Below are 22,951 nucleotides of genomic sequence, written 5' to 3' on the forward strand. Positions count from 1 at the left end.
ATCTGTCATGCAATGATTCTCTGCGTTCTCTTTACATGGAAAATAACAACATGCACTATTGTATTTCATGATGTTGCTATAAATTAAAATTGAGCCCAGGAGTGCTTAGACAAAATATGAAAATGATTATGAAACCTATGAGTAAGATGTTATGTAGGACGAATGCAGCTACTAGAGGTACACCTGTGAAGGTGTTCGTGCTGCTATAACAATATGTAAACTCGAAGTCAACATTGGCTTAGATACAGCTCCGGTTTCCGTTCAGGCTAGTCTGTCATGACGTAACATATGGAGATGTAGGTTCAAGAGGAATTTTTAAAGTGGAAAAAAGAATCAGGTCAAGTGAAGTAAACTCAATTTTTATTTTTTTATACAATACATGGATATATGGATAAATTTTTCTTAAAGATCTTGCAACCCTGAGGCGATGTCCTTGGGTATATAAAATATAAAGCGACAGCAAATGAAATCTGAGCTCCAGGAATGACAATTGGACTTCAAAAACATAATTTAATATTTATGCAACTGCACACACACCAATAGTATTCTATGCCTCATCTAGTCTCTTAATCCAACTACCTCAAATGCCTTCCAGTTTGCACATTGGACAGCCTGACTCTCTACATATATTTCATCACATACAATGCCTTCTTTTCCAACTGAAATTTAATAAATTAACATGGGATTTATATATAGGAGTTTTTGTCTGGTGAGTGCACTGCCAGAAAGTATGTGTTTTTGACTGCAGCATCTGCCCACATAAAAACTTTGGCCCCCAAAGGGGATTGGACGCCATCTTACTGTAGTAACCTTGGGTCCTTAAGGATTCTCTGGGTTCCACCAGAGGTGAGGTTTTTCATCTGGTTTGAGGGCTTCATGAAGGGTATGGCTGATTAGAGGAGGTGGAAGATCATGGCTACTGCACTGAAGAACCAGAGAACCCGATGTCCTCAGTTTTTTGGACGCGCGACCCACTCACTGAGAAATGGGGCAACAGTGGAGTGTACAGGTTGCCTGCGGGGCCTGGGGGCAGGGGCAGGGGCAGATGGGCCTGGGTCTGAGATCATTGTGCTTCTTATTCATCAACCTAATGGATCCTTCAGAAATGACAGAAACCTTTTTCTGAATATTCAATTTTCCCAAAGTTTTATAAACTCTGGTGAGGGTAAATGCTTATGAGAAACTAAAGGTGAGTTCATTATATTATTTATATATTATCATCTTCCCTCTGAGGATAACATAGAAGTGTAAATAAAAAGCAGACAAATACCTATAAGGTGACTCGAGCTAGAGAGTGACTTTTGCCTTAAAACAATCATCGGACCTGAAAAGCAAATCTTGCAAGCAAAATCTAACTTTGTCTGGCCCACTGATACACAATGATCCTGAGTCCCTCCTCGATTCACAAAGTCTGTTTTTCTGAGGAATATCCTCCATTAATATTCATTTTGTGTCATAATTATTACAAAGGTAACCAGTGCAGCTCATTTTAGGCAGCGACCCTGTCCTGGTCCCTACTGTCTGCCTGCTCATCTCACTTATCAGAACTCCTGCGTGGCCGGCGAAAGCTGGATACGTTTTCATTCAGTGCATAGATCCTTCGAGAAAATTCCTCAAATTCTCCCAGAACTTGTTCATCGCACTCCACTGCCACAGCACTGTCCACTGGGATGCAGTTAAATGCTTCCAGCTGATCACTTGAGGTGAAACCTGTGGCTTCCATCCCAATGATCTCTTCTGCTTGCTCCACGGTACAGCAGAGCTCAGCTTCTGAGACCGGGCGGTACTCACCTGGAAGCTGGACGTTGGAGGAGCCAGCCTGCTCGCTGGGTAGGAGAGAGCCATTTACTGTGGCTGGATGCCCAGACAGGACTTCACCTTGCTCTTGGCTAGTGTTCACACTCACGTGGCCACCACTTAAGCTGTCACCCAACTCTACTTTTTTCTGGTTTTCTTTGGAGAAGTCCAAGGAAGTATCCAAGGAGGAGGACAGAGATGCTGTCTTTCTCTCAGATTCTCTCAGGGAGGGGATGGCGGCCACAGGCTGGGCTAACGCTGAGTTGTAGCTGGGAGGAGGGGTTTTGTACTGGAGTCTCTCATTCTCTGAGCTGGCCCGTTTTCGGTGTCCTTTCTCTGGTGAAGGAATGGCCCCGGAGTAGCCTACATCTGCACTGCCAAATATGGAGCTTTGTCTCTTTGGAACAGGGATTGCACTGGAGGTATGATGTCTGTCACTAGAAGACAAACAAAAATGAGAAGAAGTTAACTTTCAACTTCAGAACTGAGCTTAAGCCTTCGGGATCCAGAGTCAGGAAACAGCATATCTAGGTCTGAGAAAATAAAAATTGGTAATAATCACTCTTAGTACTAATTCTAGTGTCCGAATGGAAGAAACAACATGAAGCATTGTGAGTTCAACTTTGGGAGCTTCCTTCAAGAAAGATACAAGACATACTGAACTAAATCCAGCGGAGAGTGCCCAGGTAGGATGGAGGATAGAAACCATGTTATATGGGGAAGAGCTGAAGTAACTGGAGGAGTGGGATCTGGAAAGAAAAATACACGAGGGATATAATCAACTTTATATTTCTGAAGGGCTATCCATATTCTTAATCTTTTGCATATTTAACTCATTTTATATTCATATCCTTATTTGGCACAGAAGTTAAATGACTTGCCCATGATTCCTCAGTAAAGCAGTGGCAAGGCTAGACTAAAACCCCGGACTCATGACATGACAATCAATAGCTTTTCCAATACCCAAATGCTAATCACCTTGGATTAGAGAACTGGCAGAGAGAGGATCAAGGATAGATAGATATAGATATAGATACAGATACAGATATAGATACAGATATAGATATAGATATAAATATAGATATAGATATAGATCTCTCTCTCTCTTTTTTTAAATAAAAAATTAACTTGAGAAATGACTTCTCTTTTACAAGGCTAGTCCCACACGTTTCATAAGTTTGGTCTTCAGAATCTTCTTTCAAACTTGAGTTATTTCTCAGGAAGATACTTTGGGCCAGCAATAATAGTCATTATTTAGTGATACAAGACCTTTCAGTTTCTAAAGTAATTTCACATACATCATTTCACTTGGTCCTCACAAAAACCCTGTCAAGAAAGCAGAGTAACATTACTGCTCTTAAGTTTGAAATAATAAATAACAATTAGTTAATGGAAATAGAGTATCCAGACCCTGGAAATAATGGTCATGTTATATACTGTACTAGTTAAACCATCCCTGATGTATAGGTTACAATTCTCGATATTATACTTGGATGGAGCTGGTTAGATTCAATAAAACTTTATGAACAGACAGGGTCCTGAGACAGAGGGAGGTACAGATACAAGATCCATTTGACTTGTGTCTTCAATGAGGAAACACACACAGAGGAGTGGTTTGCAAAGGACAATGACCAGGCAGGAGCAGAGGCTAGACTTGAAACTATACCCAACCAACAAATAGCTACTACTTGTGCCAGGCCTTAGGGAGGAGAAACAAATGCAAGACAGCAGGCCCTGCCTCTGAGAAGCTTCCAATCTGAGAAAGACATCCATAATTACTGAATGAATACATTTTCAAATTGTGATAAGCGCTCTGAAAAAGAAGACAGAATCTAGGGTTCCCTCTATCCGTGTCCAGAGCCACAAGCTCTTACACCAGCTCCCTGCTCCCTCTTCTCAGATTTTTTCTGATGCTAGATTATCCCTGTGGTCTCAGACACCTAAGCAAGGGTTATTCTTCTTGAGAAAAGGCAACCACAAAGCTTCTAATCCATGAGACCATCAGACTTCCTTGCGTGGCTATAAGTGTTGATGCCAGGAGAGATTTCATAATTAGGGGTGGTCAGTGGGGTGCGCAGAACCAGGCAAGTATACCAGTAAATTATTGTTTTTAATTCTCAAGAAAAATAAAACAAATCAGAGCAAAATCTGCTGGCCTTAATCTAGGTTTTCAGTTAAAATGTTGTCAAAACTCACAGTAATTGGGTAAGCTTCACATTTTTGCAAACCTTGTTGTTTTCACTCTACCACTTGCTGACAGCGTCCCTCTCCAAATGATTCTGCAGGGGGCCTAGGTAATCAAACCCAAACAAAGCATTAGCATCACCCACAGACTGTTCTGAGCAGACAGGCAAGGCTTTCAGTTGCCACCCCAGCCCAGGACAGGTAGGAAACACCAGATGAACCAGTCTGGAACAGTGAAGGTAATACTGCTGTCATGGAACTAGGGCCACTTGCTTAACCATTCATGGCCTGGAAGGGTAAATGACATGACACTTTCCCTGCCACCATCACCCTCCCACCCCCATCCTGCTCTGCTTCTCTGGTGGGCTCCAGGTGGGCTGATAAAAGGCAGAGCATGAGGAATAAGACAGGGTACAAAAAGCAGTGTTTGTGATACAGAAGAAGGGTTTTTTTTGTAGCTTTCTTGGATTCTGAGACTCCCTGAAAGCTCTCCTCAACTTAGCAAAACAGAAAGTAAACAAGTGTGACATACTTCCTCCCAACTACAATGGGAAGAGAACTACCATTATCCTGAGCGCCGATAATGTTGAACCCTCACATCTACCCTGTGAAAAATGTAGGCAGGTGGCTGGGTTCTGTGGTTTGTTCAAGGTTGCAGAACCCACATCTGAACTAGATTCGACATTACGGTATTGCATCCCACATGGGAAAATCATATTCAAATTCAACTAACATTTGCTATGTGCAATTGATATGCCAGACATCAAGCTACATGCCATTCCACAAGCCTTCTCATTTAACTTCCCCAACCTGTATCTAAGCTCTGGGGTGCTATTCTTATTTTAATGGATGGATTCTAAGGCTTTAAGAGGTGAAGACTTTGGTATTTTCTGACATCTTGATTTTGTGCTATTATTCTCCAGTTCTGTTAGATTTTTATGCAAACTCAGGTAATGATAGTGTGAGATACAATTTGGAAACTCCTAGTAACAATAACATGTTCCCTCTTAAGAATGGTAAGAAAATAAATTATTATGGGTAGGAAATAAAGAAGTCTATATATCTAAAGTTTATCCTTTAATCACATTTTGTCCCACCCATTTTTGCCATGTACAATGAAATCTTTTAAATTGTTTTACATCACTTTTTCTTATAATCTTAAAAAGAATCAGTTGAACAAAAAAGGTATTTTTGTAACAACTTCGGGCCACCACTATGAACATGTGTAACTAAAGTAAAACATGGTAAAGGGGTTACGGGATTTTCAGTGATGTGCTTAGGACATGAGCCTGAGAGTTCTTAAGTCTGCACTTAAGCTTTTCTGTGTCCTCTCCAACCCTCAGGTCAGTGTGGCTGTGTCAATGCTCTTGCCTGCTGGGGCTTCTCTTTTTTCAACTTTTGCTTCTAATTTGCTGTGTTCTTGAGAATTGTGTGCAAAGTAATAGTAAATAGGATTTGAGTGATGGGCCAGCAGATGTCCTGGACATAATATGCTTTATTATATGAGTTTTGTAACATTAGTTTTGGCTGCTCAGAATTAAATTTTTTATTACTTCCAGGATTTTAGCAATGTTCCAGATTTTTAAGATAGTTGAGCTCTGAACAGCTGAAGTGTTGAATGATTATAATAGAATATATATAAACACACATGTGTTTTAATTATTATAATAATTTCCCCTGGAAAACTAAAAAAATATAAACCATATAAAAAATCAGAATCACTCACAAGCCTATTACTCATCATATAACCACTATTAATTTTAGATAGTTTCCTTTTAGACTTTGAATTCATGTAAGTGTGTTTAATTTAAAAAGACCAAACAAAACTAAAGTTGTATTTGTAGTACATATATACAATTCTGTATCCTGCTTTTGGATGCTATTAAAGCTTCTTGGTAAACAAGTCTAAATGATTGCTCCATTGAAACATCAAAATTTGCTTAATCATTCCCTTAGTCTTTTAGATTTAGGATATTTCTAAAATTTTGCTATTAAGAAACTGCTGTGAGCATCTTTGTATAAAAACATAATGTACAGATCTTCAGTAAAATGATTTTCATATTTAATAGGTTTCCAGAAGGAATCTTTATTTATTATTCTTCTCCGCTCTTTAATTCCGCGCCCCCTCTCCCACACCCAGCCCTGACCAGGGATGTTGCCATCTCCCCTTAAGAACTGGATCTCTGAAGGTGAGGCATCTCTTCCCATGTACTCGCAGTACGCACCTGGGGCCTGGCGCCCCGGGCACACTCAGCACACTCTGGCAGCCTGGCGCACCCGGGGGGCCTGGCGCACCCGGGGTATGGTCCAAGCATGGCTCCACCTGGGGTGCGAACCCAGGACTTTCAGCGTGTAAAGTAGACGTGCTAACCACTACACTATGGAGCCACCCCAGGAACTTTTATTTGACATTTCAGTATTAACTACATTCTAACAAGAAAAATGAACATTTTGCCTCTTTTATTGACTAAAGAGAGAGAGGTAGCAAATAATAAAGCAAATAATAGATCAAAAAAAAAAAAAAAAAAAAAAAAAAAAAGCCCAAAAAGGTTTAAAAATCCGGGGGAATAAAAGCTAGTTTCATAATTATTTCATCTAGATGGAAGAAGAGGTCGAAATGCACAGACTTCTTAATTATATGACCAATTTTAAAGGCTGTTGACAATTTACTCATCAAATGAAAATAGCACATTATTTAAGTTACGATGATTAACTCATAGAGAATGTCTACTCTTAGAAACAACCAAAGTAAACGTTGGTGTCTGGGGAGGAGTGGAAACAGCAGGAGATGGGGGAGCTTTGCTCCATCCTCCACCCTGGCCAAGGGTCCCTGCGTGTCTGAGGCACTAGGTTTGGGGGTGAAGAGCCTGGGTTTAAGCAACGAAACCAAGTCCCCCAGTTCACGGCACACGTGCTCCTCATCAGCCATTTGCTTTAAGTGGATATCTCTTCCAGTTTGGCTTAGGTCCAAACTAGAAACCTGGAAACATGACATGTGGGGTTTAATGCTGCAATTAAAAGGAATTTATTAAAAAACAACAACCCAAAGATACTGTAATTGCAAATTTACTAGGCCATAGTTTAGTGAAACACAGCATGGGCTGTTGAATAACTGAACCACACTGGGCCAATTAAATTACTTAACAATAAACCTTTTGCTACAAGTAAAAAAGGATATCCTACGATCGCAAACAATAGCCTGATGAGGGAGGAGCCAGGTGGTTTGGAGTTCAGAGGTCAAGGAGAACAGTACGGTTTAAATTTGGCTTCTCTGGATCAAATCTTCTCTGATCTCTGTAAAGTAAGGTGATTAATTTCTTTCTCATTCTGTGAGTCCTTATGTATTGCTGTCGGTTCCTTTTTTAATCCCTTCAGCTATATCTGGAGATAGTGGTAGTGATGAGAAATGATGTTAAAAGACCTGAATTCTACTCCTAGCTCTGTCACCACTACGACCACATTTGGAGTTATGACTTAAGGTTGAACTCACCACTTACTGGTTATATGACTGCAGGCAGTCATTTACCTTCTCTGTGCTCCAGTTTTCTCCTTTGTAAAAGAGATTATTAGACTATGGTAAGAAGTAAATAAAATAATGTACTTCGAATCCTTGGCAGGATGCCTGGCATATATCCTGATGGCAGCAGTGGCTACAATTGTGGTTGCTGTCATTATTATTAGCTTCCGTGGGCTTCGGATTCCAAAAGTATTGTCCTTATTTCACAGAAGGGTAAGTGAGGCTCAAAGACATCTATGTCTTAGACAGGGATAAGGGGTAACAGGTAGCAGAGGAAAGACCAGAATCTAGATCGCCTTCCTTCTACTGTTTCTCCCATATGGAATACTGTTTAAAGCAAGAACAACTAGAACTCTTCCCATCCACCCCCATCTCCACTTCTGCACATCAGGGAGCTGGCTTCAAGAAGGAGATAAAGAATTAAGGCCAGTGTAAGAGTTTTGGAGAAAAAATACTAAATCAAAAGATTTATTCTGCCCAATGTGAAACTTCAATTCCAGTGTTTTCTTCTTTTTTTCTTAAGGACATGGGGTGGAGAGGGCTTTGGATAAAATAGAAATGCTCAAACTGCCTCTATTTACATGATCTACCAAATGCTTAGGGACTATAAGAACTTCCCAGAATCCTTTGTGGTACATTCCAGTTGTCCCCAAACCCCTGATGTATCATTTTTTTCTGTATGAATTTAGCTTCAGGGGGAGGGAGTTTTTATAAGAGGGAGAATTTCTCTATTTTTCCAACCTAAACAAGGAGAACCATGTTCAGAACTTTTATAACTATTAGACAAATACCTTGCCATGAGGCCAACCTGGAGACGGTAGAACACAGTTTACGCCACTCCACAATCCTTGCCCCCACCACTTCCCCCTTCTTTTCCTCTTTCTGTTGGTTTTATTGTTGGAAGCTATAGCCTCCTTTTACAGAAAAAAGACTGGGAGAGAGAGAACAAGGTAAGAAAGCACTGGCTCAAATGTGTTCCCATTTCCACATCTCCCATATATGACATTCTAGACCTCCACCTGTAGCTAGCTCACCATTATAAAATATGGGAGACAGGGGAAGCATCTCATTGCTCTGAACCTGTTTCCTCTTCTGAAAATGGGTATATCCATCTAACAGTTGTAGTAAGAATTAAATGAGGCATACAAATAGAATTCTTAGTACAGTTAGTAGGTACTTCATAAATTATTAATAATAAAACAAAAGCAACTAATATTTATGATGTGCTGTGGAGTAAGTACTCTGTTAACAGTTTTATACATAGTCTCAGTTAATCCTCACATCTCTATGAAGTATTATGAACATCATCTTCATTTTACAGAAACTGAGGCACAGAGGTAGGTAACCTGCCCAGGGTCGCAAGGCAATTAACTGTGATTTAACCAAGGCAGTTCAACTAAATAAATGTTTGTTCCCTTCTCTCCCCCAACCCCTAGGACTTGCCACCAAAACACCTACATTTGATCTACTTATGTTTGAAGGAGGAGTGAGAATCACAATAATTTTTAGGTCAGGTAGCTTGGTATCTTTTCCTTCTCTTCAATTCTTGATTATATTAAGTCCATGTGGGTTTTTTGACTTTCTAGGACTTGCTAGGCTGTTAAAGGAATATGGATGCATTTTAAGCATTAATTATGAACAGAAATACATTTTGCCACAAAATGATATAAATATGGAGACTCAGAGGAAAACGAAATAAAGGAAAAATAAAGATTTACCACATCAAGAAAGTTCCTGAAGCTGGGATAAATTTTTAGTTATGTGAAAAGATTTTTTTCCTTTTCTCTTTCAAAGTCACTTGTGATTGTTTTATCTGTCTACAACCAGGACTCACACTGTAAAGTATTAGGAAAGAGTACAATTCACAGTCTCAAATATGTGTCTTTCCCTCCTACAAAATGTTTCCTCTGAGGAACATTACTAGATCACAGCTGGTCAAAATGCTAAATCTTGATTGTCTGGATGCTGGCCAAAATCTACAGCTACAACTCGGTGGAATAAGAATACTTAAAAAGAAAAAAAAAAAAAACTTTAAACAACATTTGATCTTCTTCTCTCTCTCCCTTGCAGCAAGCAATGACCTCATGGCAGTGAGGCCTCTACATGGAGGTGTTTAAGTTGGTTTACGGCCATTAGAAATGTTTGAAGCTCTAGGTACTACTCTGCGCCAATATCATGTCAACTGTGCTAAAAAGCAATAATAGTTTCTCACCTTCTTAAAGATTACTGCTTAAATAATGCAGAGCAAAGACAGGGCTGCAGGGAGTGCCAAAAGCAGGTTGCCAAGGCGAAGCTGAGGTAGAATTACGTCTTTTGGCAGCTAAGAAATTATGACATAAAGTTAGTTTTTTCAAAAAACAAACTCCATAAATTAGACTACTATCCTTTTTCAAGATCCAGCAAAGATTGGGATTTATCTTTCTCCTTTCTCTCTCTCAGATCAAGTAGAAGCACAGAGCCTCCTTTCGGGGAAAGCCAAATTTAACAGCTAGCTCTTATCTCCCAGGAGGGAGCCGGGGGTTAATAGTTTTAAGCATGTGGTCTCCCCGCCACAGGCAAGCAATCTAAAGACCTCTCACCATTACTAGATAAGTGAAAGTGCTTACTCTTTGCCCTGGATGTTAACAAAAATAAGAAACAAAATAAAAATAGAAACAATCTTAGGCCAAAAGCATAGACTGAAATCTGTGCCAATGGTCACTTTTCCCCTGGGCTCAGCTTGAAAGGTTTCCTGCCAAAGTCTGACTAAATAAAAACAGAGAGTTTAAAAAGGTATAAGTGAACAAGGGAGCCTTTAGATTTTATTTAAATTAAATACTGATGAATTTCTGAAAGACAAAGTTTCACAAGCAAAAGATAAAACAAGCAAGCTAAAGAAATCCATTTCCCCAGGCTATGTGATGTGAGGGCCTGGGCATCAGGCAGGCCTCCAGGGCGCTGAGCATCCAGACAATCAAGATTTAGCATTTCAACCAGCTTAGACAGAAGGGCCCCAGCGCAAGCCAGTGGACAGAAGCTGCGGGCCCACAGCAAGGAGGCTCATCTGGAGGCCTGCTTGGTCTCAAGAGAACAAGATCAGAGAATAAAGAATGATCCTCCAGGGAGACAAAGAGAGGTCTCAGAAGGAGTCAAGTCAACCACTTCACCCATAGGCTTTCGCTTTAAGAAATTATCCAAATTAATCTGCTGACTATCACAGTCAGGTAACAAACACTGCAGAAACAGAAACAGATGCCAGGGAAGACACCTGGAGACCCCTTGGAGTGTCTGGTTAGCACCTAAGACATGGAAGTAATAAAGTGTTTATGTGAAAAACTAGAAAAACAAAACAAAACTCTGCCTTTACCAGGGAAAGCAGAGGAATAGCAATCTCACACAGCCCAGCCCCCAAAAGAACTCAATGGGGAAATTAAAACCTCAGTCAGAGAACGCTTTCAGAATTTAAAAAGTTGACTTGCAAACAGAGCTAACGGAAGCTTAGACTCCAGAGGCAGAATCTGTGAAATTAAGTCTGTGAAAGACACTGCTGAAGCTGAACTACCACCATGTTTCTAATAAGCTCTGACATGAATCAAACCATGGGGCTTTAGTTATTTGTTATTTTAAAAGAAAAATGGATAGCTCTGCCACCATTTCAGAGATGCTGGAGGCCTTCAGAAGTGCATGAGTTACAGTTAGCCATCATTTAATCACTGCTTAGTAAGGGACTGTGGGAGTATAGGGACATCTTAGGAACCTTATCTTATGTAATTCCCTGAACCACTAAAAGAAGTGCAGTGTAAGACTGCATGCGTATTAACAGAATATAGTAACAAATTAAATGATTTCTTCTTTATTTGGATATATGAGTGTCTACTATGCACATGGCAATGTGCACTAGACTCTGGGGATACAATAATGATTGAGAAAAAAAAGCCATAGTTCCTGCTTTTGTGGAGCTTGCACTGCAGTGGGAGAGGACAGACATTTGTCACAAAATTACAGACAGAAACATAAAATGACAACCTCTGACACATGCTATGTGGAGAGAACATGGGCTGAGAGCTTGTAACAGGGCTGAGAGCTTATAACAAGACTGACCCAGAAAAGGCCAAGATTCGAAGGGCTAGTAGAATTCTTCACCAGGTGAGAATGGATTAGTGGGTGAGAGCATCTTCCAAGCAAAAGGAAGAGCATATGCCAAGACCCTATGTCATGAGAGAGAACAACGTGTGAGGACCCGAAAGGTCATCAAGTGAAGAGGAGCATGGTAGAAAACAAAGCCAGAGAGGAAGACAAGGTCTAGACCATGCAGAAGCTCAAAGGCCATGTTTAGAGTTTTTCTCCTTATCTAAGTCATTAGGTGTTTTAGGCTAAGTGTGGGCCGGGGGGCCGGGGGAAAAGAGAGAGATTAATCAACTGATCAATTGATTTTTTTTTTTTTTGGAAGGTACACTCTGGCTGATGTTAGAGAAGAGAATGGAGGGGTCCTGAGCGGATGCTGGGGAACCATAGGCTGTTCAGTAGTTGAGGTGAGAGATGATGGAGGCTTGGGCCAGAATGGAAATGTCTAGATAGAGACAAATAGACATATTAGGGGAATCGGTAGGAGTCACTAAGGTTGGATATAGGGGGAAAAGGGAAAAGAGGAGCCAAGGATTATGTTTGGTTTCCTGGCCAATGTAAAAGAATGAATGGAGATTTCCTTTGCTGAAAACAGCACTGAAAGGTTTATGGTGGTTAGAAGACAGGACCAAACAAACGTGAGCACACAGAATGCATTGCGAAAACATCCAGAAGGCAACTGGAACAGAGATCTGTGCTGAAAATTTACACTTGTGCTTCATTTCAATGTGGGTGGTAATTAAAATGATGGTTGTCACCTCGGCATGAAGAATAAAATGAGAGAAAAGAGGGACTAGTACTGAGCCTCGAGGGGCTCCAGTTTTTATGATGAGGTAAAAGAAGAGTCCACAAATGAGATGAGATGGAGTAGTCAGAGAGGAATGAAGAAAATGAGGAGAAGGTTGTAACAAAAGGATTCCTTTTCTGGAACCACAAGATGCTAAATGATCCCCTGTGTTAACATTTTAATCTTAACATGGTTACAAGGGAGGCTGTACTGAGTAACAGTTAAAGTAGAGGCCCTAAAACTGTTCTACCCGGGCTCAAATCTTAGCTCCTCCACTTGATGGCTGTGTCACCTTTAAGTTATTTTTAACATTGTGCCTCAGTTTCCTCATTTGTGAAATGACAGGATAAAGGGTTGTTGTAAGGATTAAATGAGTTAATTAAATAATAACATTCAAAATGCTCTGAAAGAGTACCTGGTTTGCAGTTAACAGTCACTTGATTTAGCTATAATGACATTACTTAGTATTAAACATTACTACCCACTAGCAGAAGAATCGTTGAACAAGTATCATATAAAATGATTTTTAACAACTCTAAGGTTAGATATTACACAGGAAGTGATATCTAAATTGAGCTTAAACTCAAAGGTCATACTGAAGCAGCCAGTGGTCATTTCTAATGCTGCAAACTCCTGTCAGCTTTTGATGGACAAAGACCATGTCCCTACAGCTTTATTGAAACTTAATACAGTGCTTTAGATCTAGAAAGATGCTTATCTGCTGATACTTAGCACATGCTTAAGAATCCCTCCTAAAAACACTGACTTTTTAGTACAGATTATACAAGTGGCTTTTCTGTTAATTCCTTCCTTCCATTCATTTAAGTATGCCCATCTCCAAAGCCAGTCCCAAGTCCTACCTCCTTCATTAAGTCTTCTTTAACCATGCCAATCTAAAGTGACCTTTTTGAACTCTGAACAGATGTAGTACTTGTAATGATACCATCCAACCGATGCTTAATATAATCACTTGTATTTCTATACATATTCCAGTAGACATTATTGAAATCCACATTCACTGTCTGGCAGTCTGCTAGGCTATGGGAATAAAGAGGTCTATAAAATAACGTTTCTACTATTAAAGAGTACCCACTCTAGTAGTAGAGAAGACAGAGAGTTGATCAATAACTAGAACACCATGGTGCTTTGTATACAATATCCATTTTGCATATTATAATGGAGAAGGAAAACAGTAACCTTTTGGAGGACTCATCAGAGGAGGCTATATTTAATTGGTGCCTTGAAAGATAAGAGGGAATTAACCATATTGTGTGTCTGTGTAGGAGTACAGAATAAGAAATGAAGGGAAGGATATTTAAGGGGGAATAAAATACAATATGTGTGCAGTCCAATTGTGGAGCTAAGTCTTGTAAACACTGTACGGGAGGGACTGGTCTTCTATTTCTTGCAATCCACTCCTTCACTTTCTAATTTAATATAGTACAGAGCACATAGTAGATACTAAGTAAATATATTTGTTTTATGAATAAATGGATTTGATTAGTTGTACTCAAAGGGAATAATTTATGTTTTTTTTTTCTTTTGGCAATGTGTTAAGAAACGTTCAGTTAATGTTAAAAAAAGCAAAATAAGAATATTACAGGGTTATTTATAATGTGAAAGCAAAACTATCTAAAGACATGGTAAATCTAAATGAAGAAATATTATGCAGCCATTAAAAATGATGCTAATATTTTAATGGCATTGGTAAAAGTCTTAGGATGTGACATACAAAAAAGCATTATAACAACTTCAAGAACTGTGCCGTCTCCCACTGCAGTCACTAGTTATGGGTTACTGAGTATCTGCAATGCGCATTTGACATGTGCTGTACGTGTAAAACAGACCCTGGATTTAGAAAGCGTAGTATAAAAACAGGAAAATAAAGTATTTTATTTTTTAATACAAACAGTAAAGTATTGATAACATGCTGACGATTTATTCTTTTACTGGATTTTATTGAGATTAAGTTAAAAAGTTATTAAAATTAATTTACTTATTCTTTTTTACTTTTTTTCAATGTGGCTGCCAGAAAATTTATATTTACATATGTGGCTCAGATTATACTTCTATTGGACAGCACTGGAATAGATGATATGATCTCGACTATGTAAGAAACACACAGAAAACTAACTTAACAGTGTTTTTTGTCCCTGGATTATGGTTTCCCTCTCTTATGCATACCTTTACCTCTTTCAGATTTTGTTCATTGGACATATATTATTTTATAATCCAAAGGAATGAAATAGAAATAAGAAAGACACAAGTAAAAACAAAGAGAAAAAGATCTCAATTTGGTTACTGGAAGTTGACTTGGTTACTGGAAGTTGAGAAAAGAAGCCTAGGGATACCCCAATGACTTTCTGTCACTGATGGAGGGTTAGCATACAAAGAATGTTGGCCAGCTGTTCTTCATCCTGACTAAAACAGAAAAAAAGCGGAAGTGGGTGTTAACCGCAGGAGGGGGCCTGTAAGTTAAATTTAGGGAAGAATTTCCTGAAGTGAGGGTGTTTAAACTCTGAAATGAGTTATGGAAGAAGCCTAGTCCCCCAAGGTCTTTTAAAATACTACAGATACCCATATGCCTTGTGTGTTCCTGTCTAGAGGCAGTGAGATGACTTGTCAAGGTTCCTTCTAAAATAACTATCTTAGAATAAATAACTCCAATAAAACTTTCTTTTTCATTTATTTTTGACCAGGCTTCACTCTCCTATTAAGGATTCCAGTCTGCAAGAAGTACTCTGAAAAGCAATCCTATCTGATACAGCTACCTAAAGTAGTACTCTTGAGACTTCAAAGACAGTGTCATTTGATCTAAATTTAAAAACCAACATCAGCTAGACAACAAGTTTTTTAAGTCCCTCAGCGGTCACCTGCCAGAAATTAGTTCTGAATTCAGTATAAACATATGAGAGAGAAGGAAAGAGGATAAATTTGCTTTTTAAAAAGTGAGGCTTTAAAAAAATGTTAATGCTATATACTGCCTCATTGTCAAAGGTGAATGGTTTGGCTTAAAAGCAAAACTATTGGATAGTTAGCCTCTGTAGACTGGCTCACTTGCTCTAGGTTTTCATCATCCTCAGTTTACTGGGGGGAAAAAACCCCACATTTTCTTAAAATGTGCCAAAGCTCCTACTAACTTACTTCTTTATTTAAAAAACCTTTTGAGTTTGATCCTATTTATAAAAAGAAATGAAGACTAGGTCAGCAGAAGCACTACCTAGAGATTTTAAGTTAGATGACCCTACATAAAGCCACGAGTTGCTTCTCCCAAAGTCATCTCATTATAAACAAATGCTAGATGGAATCTGCGGGTATATTCCAGGAAGCTGCAGAACAGCCAAGGATACTTCTCCTTAAGTGTTCTGTTCTCACCAAGCTCACTGAAATTGATGCAGTCTCTATAAAAATGGCACCCTTCGTCCTAAATCATTAAATAAGTCAGTCCAAAATTGTTCTCCATCACTGTAACAGACTGTCCACTGAAGGTGGGTCTCAGGGTCTAAGTCCCACATGACAGCAAGAGTGAACAATGCATAGGAATCTTTTTGCAACTTGCGTCCTTCAAAATATTTAATTTGCCTTATCTACTCATTTAGATTGTAACCTAAACAACTGTCAATTAGGCAAAGGCAGGGCAAATCTTACACTTTTGAATCTTCCTTCATCCCTTGAATAGTGCTATATGCAGAGGAGACACTTAATGAATTGTTAAATTAATAAATAATACTAAATGATACTTTGTATTGTCTTTTTTAGTTTATAAACCACCTGGACAGACATAATCTCATTTGCTTCATACGACGATGCTCGGGAAATAGGGCTGGTGCTATTAACTCCATTTAAAAAACAGACACTCAAAATGATTTATGAAATGTAAATGACAGAGCTGAGGTTGGAGTCTACACTTTCAGATTCCCTGATCCAGTGCTCCATCTGCTGTAACACACTCCCCTGCTGTTAGACAGTTTAAGCTTTATAGTTAGGAAAAATTAAGCTTAGAATAAAAAATCTCCATGTATAAAACAGGACAGATGGCTTTGAAATCCTGTTTTTATTGTCTTATTCTGAAAAAAAAAACAAAAACAAAAACCTGAAATGAACAGAAGACAAACACGAGAGCAAACATATGTTTTAGGCCCACCCATGTGCTTCCTTTAGTTTTCCTGTTTCTTAACAAATGGAGTTTGAAACATAACCATTTTATTTCTTTTGGTCTTAAATTTCTTAAATTCTTCACACAGTTTCTGACTCTTAGTTTCCTACCTCTCTGAGGTAAATGGGGTAGGATACGCAATCAGGAATGTTTTCACCAGAATTGCTGCCTTGATTTTGCAGTGTATTTTCTAGTACTCTGGATCTGACTTCGATTTCCCTGTCGAAGGCAACAGATGTTGAATGATCTCTTACTAATAAGGGGTAGGTAGCAAGGTATGTAACAAAAAGATGGGACTAGGAGTCAGATAATGTGGTTTCTGGTCCCAGTTCCTTCACTTATTATTATGTGATCTTGACAAGTCACCCCACATTTCTAAGTCTCGGTTTTCTGATATGTAAATAGTGATCATTGTCTTTGCCCTGCCTCCCTCACAGAGTTGTTGCAAAGCTTAAATAAAAACATGGAAAATTTTGCAAATAAGAGACTTTTATTATTATCATTTTTAACTACAGGTGAGAGTTACCTAAGAAGGTAGGTACCCAAAAAAGGCAAACAGATTCATAGGGTACTTATCTCTCAGGCTGCAGAAGCATTTTAAAAAGATGTGGGGAAAGTGAGAGGGAGATGGTGAATATTTTGTACTATTAAATGGCATGAGCCATTATTTAAAAATGTAACCAAGAACCATAGTCTGTATCCACGTGTAAGGAGATGACTAGATTTTAAAGAAAAAAACGAAATACCTATATAACAAAGAATGGATTTAATTCTTAGAACAGATAACTATGATTCATTTATCCATTACATAATCATAATAGCTATATTATGTACTATAGTACTCAATAGTGTATTGAGTACTACTATGTGCCAGCAGTATGCTATGTATTTACATATTTAATATTTATGATTAAACTCTATTAGGTTGGCACTATTATCTCATTTTATACATGAATTTAAACTGACAGCTTAAACTTGCCTAAGGTCACAGAGATAGTAAGTGGTAGAGTTGGCATTCAAACCCATAGTCTTAATATACTCCTTATGACTGGGCAACTGTTTCCTTTACACACACTGTCCAACAGCCCAATCTTCACATGTCCAAATCTTTCTTGTGCTCCAGGTCCACTCAAATGCTATCTCCATAGTAAAGGCTTATCCAATTCTCACCCACACCACTCGCACCAGGACATTATTTAGAACATTCCTCTGAATGTTCTAAATAACTCGCCTACCTTTCTTATAGTTCTTCATACTTTCTGTCTTCTGTTACATAGTTTGTTCCTATTTTGTTGCCTCAATTAGATTATAAGCTCCTTGAATGCGAGTTCAAGGAGCATATTCCTCCTTCTCTAATGCCAGGGATGGGACTCCAGGATGAGTAAGACATAGTACCCAGCCTCAAGCTGCTCAAAAGCCGAGTGGGTAAGACCAGGTGAGAGAAGTGAACCTAAGCTACTAAGGAAATACATATTTATCTCTGTATTTGTCACTGTGCCTGTTGAATGAGTGAATACGTGAGGTAGGACATGAGCTGGATCTTGAAGTGAGAGAACATCTGGATGTGGCAGAGGCAAGGGCAGGCTATTCAAGGTTTTGGGAGCTTGTCTGAGAAAAGAAGTGAGGTCGGAAATGAGTGTGGTACATCTGTTGAGACAGGGTGAGAGAGCAGTGGAGAGATATAATTGAGGCATTGTCCCCAGACCTGGATGCCAGGGCCCCATCACATGGCCTGTTCACAGCAACCACAGCACAGAATCTCTTTAACTTAGTTCTACACTTACCATCTTACTGGCAGCCATCAAGCAGCAGCTTGTGTATACATTCTTCCTTGACCATAACTAAGCAATAGCATCAGCTGTGCATGTGCATGTCAATTTGAATATTGGACCACTTGTACTTAGTAGTCGAAGAAAGAAAAATGGGATGTTTAAGAGGCATGCCAGTGGCTTTTAACCAAAATATCCAAGAATACAATCTCTGGGCTGAAATTCTGCTTTTACAAATTGTGTTCCTTGGCGGTTACAACGGGGTTAGCAATCCTAGTATGAGAAAACCGGGACTTCTTTTGGAGAGCTGGCATGAAGCACTGAGGACTGTGCCCCGCCTAACTGTGTTCATGAGGAAGAGGGATTAGTTGTAGGATTAATCAGATAGATGCTTTTGAATTCTGTAACATGAAAGAAAAAAATCACTTCATTAAAGGAATTTTAATCATATTGTCTTTTCTTTAAAAACCAAAACAAACTGTCACATAACTTTGAAGCTTACCATAAGGAGGAATTCAGTGACTGCACTGATCCTCAGCCAATTTGAAATCCTCGATACCAAAAGAACATGCAGCAATCTGCTTCCACAGGGACCAGTCTGTGAATGGTAACAACCACACCAAAAATGGCAGTGTTTTCTTTTACAAAAGATGTAAGAAGCTCCCTTAGGAGCATGAGTTGTTTTACCCTCTGCCCTAAGGAGCACAGGCCTGGGAGGTAACTCCTCAGCCCATGGCTGCTCTCGGAAATTCTCAGATTTCCTCAGAGGCTAAAAGGGCTTGTTCTAACTTTGTTTAGATTTGTAACTTCCAGCCTGGCTTCCTGCAGTGGTCTTTACTTGGAATCACGATGTAGCATTCACTTTTGTGGTACTTTGCATCTACCTCAGTAGCCCACTTTAAATTAGAGCACCATAAAGTGGTACCATATTATCCATTCAGTGTCAATATGCCTGGTTGGCACAGTTGGCACAGGCGGGTACTACATAAGTGTGTGAATTTGTGGCTTAACGGGTTCATTACATCAGAGACTTAGATTCTAGTTTTATTGTTAGAGGTTCAAGGGTCAATCATTCTTGGAAAGTCATTTAATTTCTTGGTAACTTAGATAGGGGAGTTGCTAGAGATTATAGTGTTCTAGGAAGGGAAGGGCAGTCAGGTTGCAATCAGGAAGGATTTCTATGTAAGCATATTGGGTAAACTGTCTAAGAGAGTGCAAAAAAAAAAAAAAAGGGGATCCAATCTCTAAAGTTCCGCTAATTTGCTGTGATTTTGTTTCTCATTTTAAATACTTACTCCCCCCACCCAATTTTGTATTTACAGATTGGTATTCTTTTTTTTTTTTGAAAAGGGTTCCTAAATTCTATAAGCTCTAAGTACGACAAAATCTAGATTCTTTCTGTTCCTAAAGTAAGTTTGCACTCTAACCAAGGTGGTCTATTCTTTGTCAATACAGCTATTGTGCCTTTTCTAAAATTGTTCCCTCTGTATGAGGGGCTGGAGTGAGGATCATGGTAGGAGAGAAGGAAGAGGGGGAGCACATTCTAGACTGAACAATGAATGTGATGACCCTGAGTCAGGAAAGAACTTGTTCACGTAACTAAGAGGAGGCCAGCATTGTGATTGTACAGAGAGTACGGGGAGAGCAGTGTCAGATGCAGGAGAAGAAGCAGGGGCCAGGGAGGAGACCATGAAAAAGAGCTTGGATTTTATTCTACCACTGAAGATCAGGAGTGACTAAGATGGAGCTAACATTTTAAAAGGTCGCTCTGGCTACTGTGGAGAATGAACAAAAGTGAGAAAAAAGTGATACCAGGGAGATAAATTAGACTAATGCAGTGTCTGGGTAAGAGAAGGTGGTGGCTTAGACTGGGGTGCAGGTAGTGGAGATGGTAGGAAATGTTCAGATTTGATCTATATTTTGTGGGTAAAGATGACAGAGTTTGCTGATGAATTAGATTGGATCTAGTAAGAGTGAAGAAAAGAAGGGAATCAAGGATGATCTCCCGATTTGAGCAACTGGGTAGACAGGTCCATTTGCAGAGAGGAAGAGACTGACAGAAGGACAGTTAGCTATGCTGAGGCTGAGATGCCTGTGATATTCCAAGGGGAGGTGTCAAATAGGTCTTTGACTAAACAGAGTCTGCAAGAGAGGTTTACACTGAAAATATAACTTTGAGAACCATAAACATATAGATGTTTTTCAAAACTAAGGGAATGGATGAGCTCATATGAGAAGAGAGTAGAGAGAGAAAAGAGAAAAGAACTTGAGATGGGACCACAGAGAACTCCATATTTAATGATCAAGTAAAGGAGGAATAAGAAAAACAGATGGAGAAAGAGCAGCTGAAAGGAGAAAATCCATAGGAGGGAAGTAGTGTGGAAGCCAAGAAAGAATGTTTCAAGAAGGTGGGGATGGCCAGCAAGGCCAAATGCCACTTAGATGCAGAACAGAATAAGGACAGAAAAGTGACCTTTGAGTTTGGCAACATGAGAGTCCAACAGGTACCTACCTAGAAAAAAGGAATTTCAGTACAGTGATAGAAATGGAAATCGCACTGGAGTGAGTTAATGAGGAACTGAAAAAACAACATAAATAGACCTATAAATACTGTAACAATAAAATCAGTAGTTAAAAATCTATACTTTACCCCTCAACAAAGACAAAATACTAGGTTTGTGCTAACTTTTATTAGACCTTCAACATATTGATAATTCCTATCATAAATAAACTATTCCAGAGAATAGAAAAGGAGGGAAAGGTCCTCAGTTTATTTTATGAGGCTGTTACAACCTTGTTACCAAAATCACAAAAGGATTATATGAGAAAGAAAAATTACAGGTTAGTCTCATCTCTGTTCACAGATGTAGATACTCTTAAAACATTAGCAAATCAAATCTAATAATTCAGGAGAAAATAACACATCATGACTAAGTAGAGTTTATCCCAGGAAGAAAAGATGGTTTAACATTAGAAAATGTACTGATATTTATTAGCACATTAATACAGTAAAGGAGAGCAAATACAGTATTATCTTAATAGCTGCAGAAAAAGCATTTGATAAAATTCAAATCCACACATTCATGATTAAAAACAACTCTTAGTAACCTGGGAATAGAAAGAAACTTCCTTTTGCTAAATAGAATATCTATTTAAACTTGCAACAGATATAATATTTAATGGTGAAATGTCAGAAGCATTCTCTTTAAAGTCAGGAATAAGACAAAGATATAATAAAACATAAGACAAGAAAAAATAATAAAAGTTGTAAAAACAGAAAGGAAGAAACATCATTATTCACACACACACACACACACACACACACACACACACACACACACACACACACACACAAAGAGTGTATACACAGAAAATCCAAGAAAATCTAAGGCAAACTATTACACTTAATGTTAGCAACGCTGCTGGATACACTCTCAAAATACAAAAATCAGTGGTGTTCATGTATAATAGCCACAAAAAAGTTAGATGTTGTAATAAAAAATTTATAACAGCAACCAAATGGTAAGCTACCTAGGACTAAGTATTTAATAAAAAGATTTGTAAGACTTTTAAGAAGAAAATTTAAAAACTTTACTCAGTTATGTTAAAAAAACAAAGAAAACATATAAAGAAATACCATGTTCATTGTTAAGACTCAATGTCATAAAGCTGTCAAATCAGTCAAATATAATTCATAAGTCAAGAAAAGCCAAAGGATTTTGTAAAAGAACCTTAAGTAGGAACTTCATCCTGCCAGATACCAAGAAAGTCTGGGTACTTTTCTTTTCCCTTGCTGTGAAGGAACCTGACTTAGGAGTCACACTCTTGGCCTCTCTCCATTCTCTCACTCACTTGCTCTTAGAAGAGGAGCGTCTTTTCTGATTGGTGAATTTAGAGAGAAAAATAAAACCTGAGTATTTTTAGGCTTGGCCCCATCTGGGTTCCTGCAGGAGTCACGTGACTGCTCTTTGCAGTGTAGTTAAGGGCTTGCCTCTGTGGGTAAAACCTAGGGTTCCCCAGTTCGCACTGTGATTGTGAAGGTAAATTTAATTTTGAGAAAGAAGGTCTTTGCAATCCTTTCTTGTTATAGATCTAAAGCCACATTGTCCAAGTGGCTTTATTAATAATAAAACTGACATTTTGATTTCTATTAGTCTATCCCTTGTATCTTCTCTCTCAAATTGTTCCAAATGTCAAGGAGAAGAGGGAAGCTATCTATTGGGCATCCTCAAACCTCAACAAGACTTAAAGAAATTACATCTTGTAACAATTAAAAATGTGGGACTAGCCTATGAATAGACAAAACAATGAAGCGGAACAGGGAGCCTGGAAACAGATTCATCTATTTATGTGAACCTGGTAAGTGAAAGAGGTGGCATTATCAAACAGCAGACAAAGGACAGACTCTTCAATAAATGACACTGGGATTTAGGGATTAATCAAGTAGTGTTGTAGGTTGCCTCTTTTTAAAACTATTTTTAGGTTATTTACCACTTCGGTTATAAAACTTTTCATGAATTATCTACTTGTTTCCATCTAGATCACAAATCCCTTGAAGGTAGGGCTTGAATCTCATACCTCTTGTTACCCTTCAGATTTTATGCAGAGATGATGCTAAATAAATGTCTGCTTGCTTC

The 22,951-nt window shown here is 38.7% G+C and overlaps 1 protein-coding gene across 2 annotated transcripts in view; it reads right to left on the reverse strand.

The window, feature by feature from the left end:
* Positions 1–343: 343 nt before the first annotated feature.
* The window catches only part of UVRAG (UV radiation resistance associated), a 263,690-nt gene continuing 241,082 nt past the window's right edge, over positions 344–22,951 (reverse strand). For both annotated transcript variants that reach the window (XM_023535521.1, XM_011368399.2), the window contains one exon: positions 344–2,234. In XM_023535521.1, the coding sequence (XP_023391289.1) occupies positions 1,535–2,234 (700 nt within the window). In that variant the 3' untranslated portion in view covers positions 344–1,534. The remainder of the gene's footprint in view (positions 2,235–22,951) is intronic.

The sequence above is a fragment of the Pteropus vampyrus genome, unplaced genomic scaffold (genome assembly GCF_000151845.1).
Source record: "Pteropus vampyrus isolate Shadow unplaced genomic scaffold, Pvam_2.0 Scaffold141, whole genome shotgun sequence".
NCBI lineage: Eukaryota > Metazoa > Chordata > Mammalia > Chiroptera > Pteropodidae > Pteropus > Pteropus vampyrus.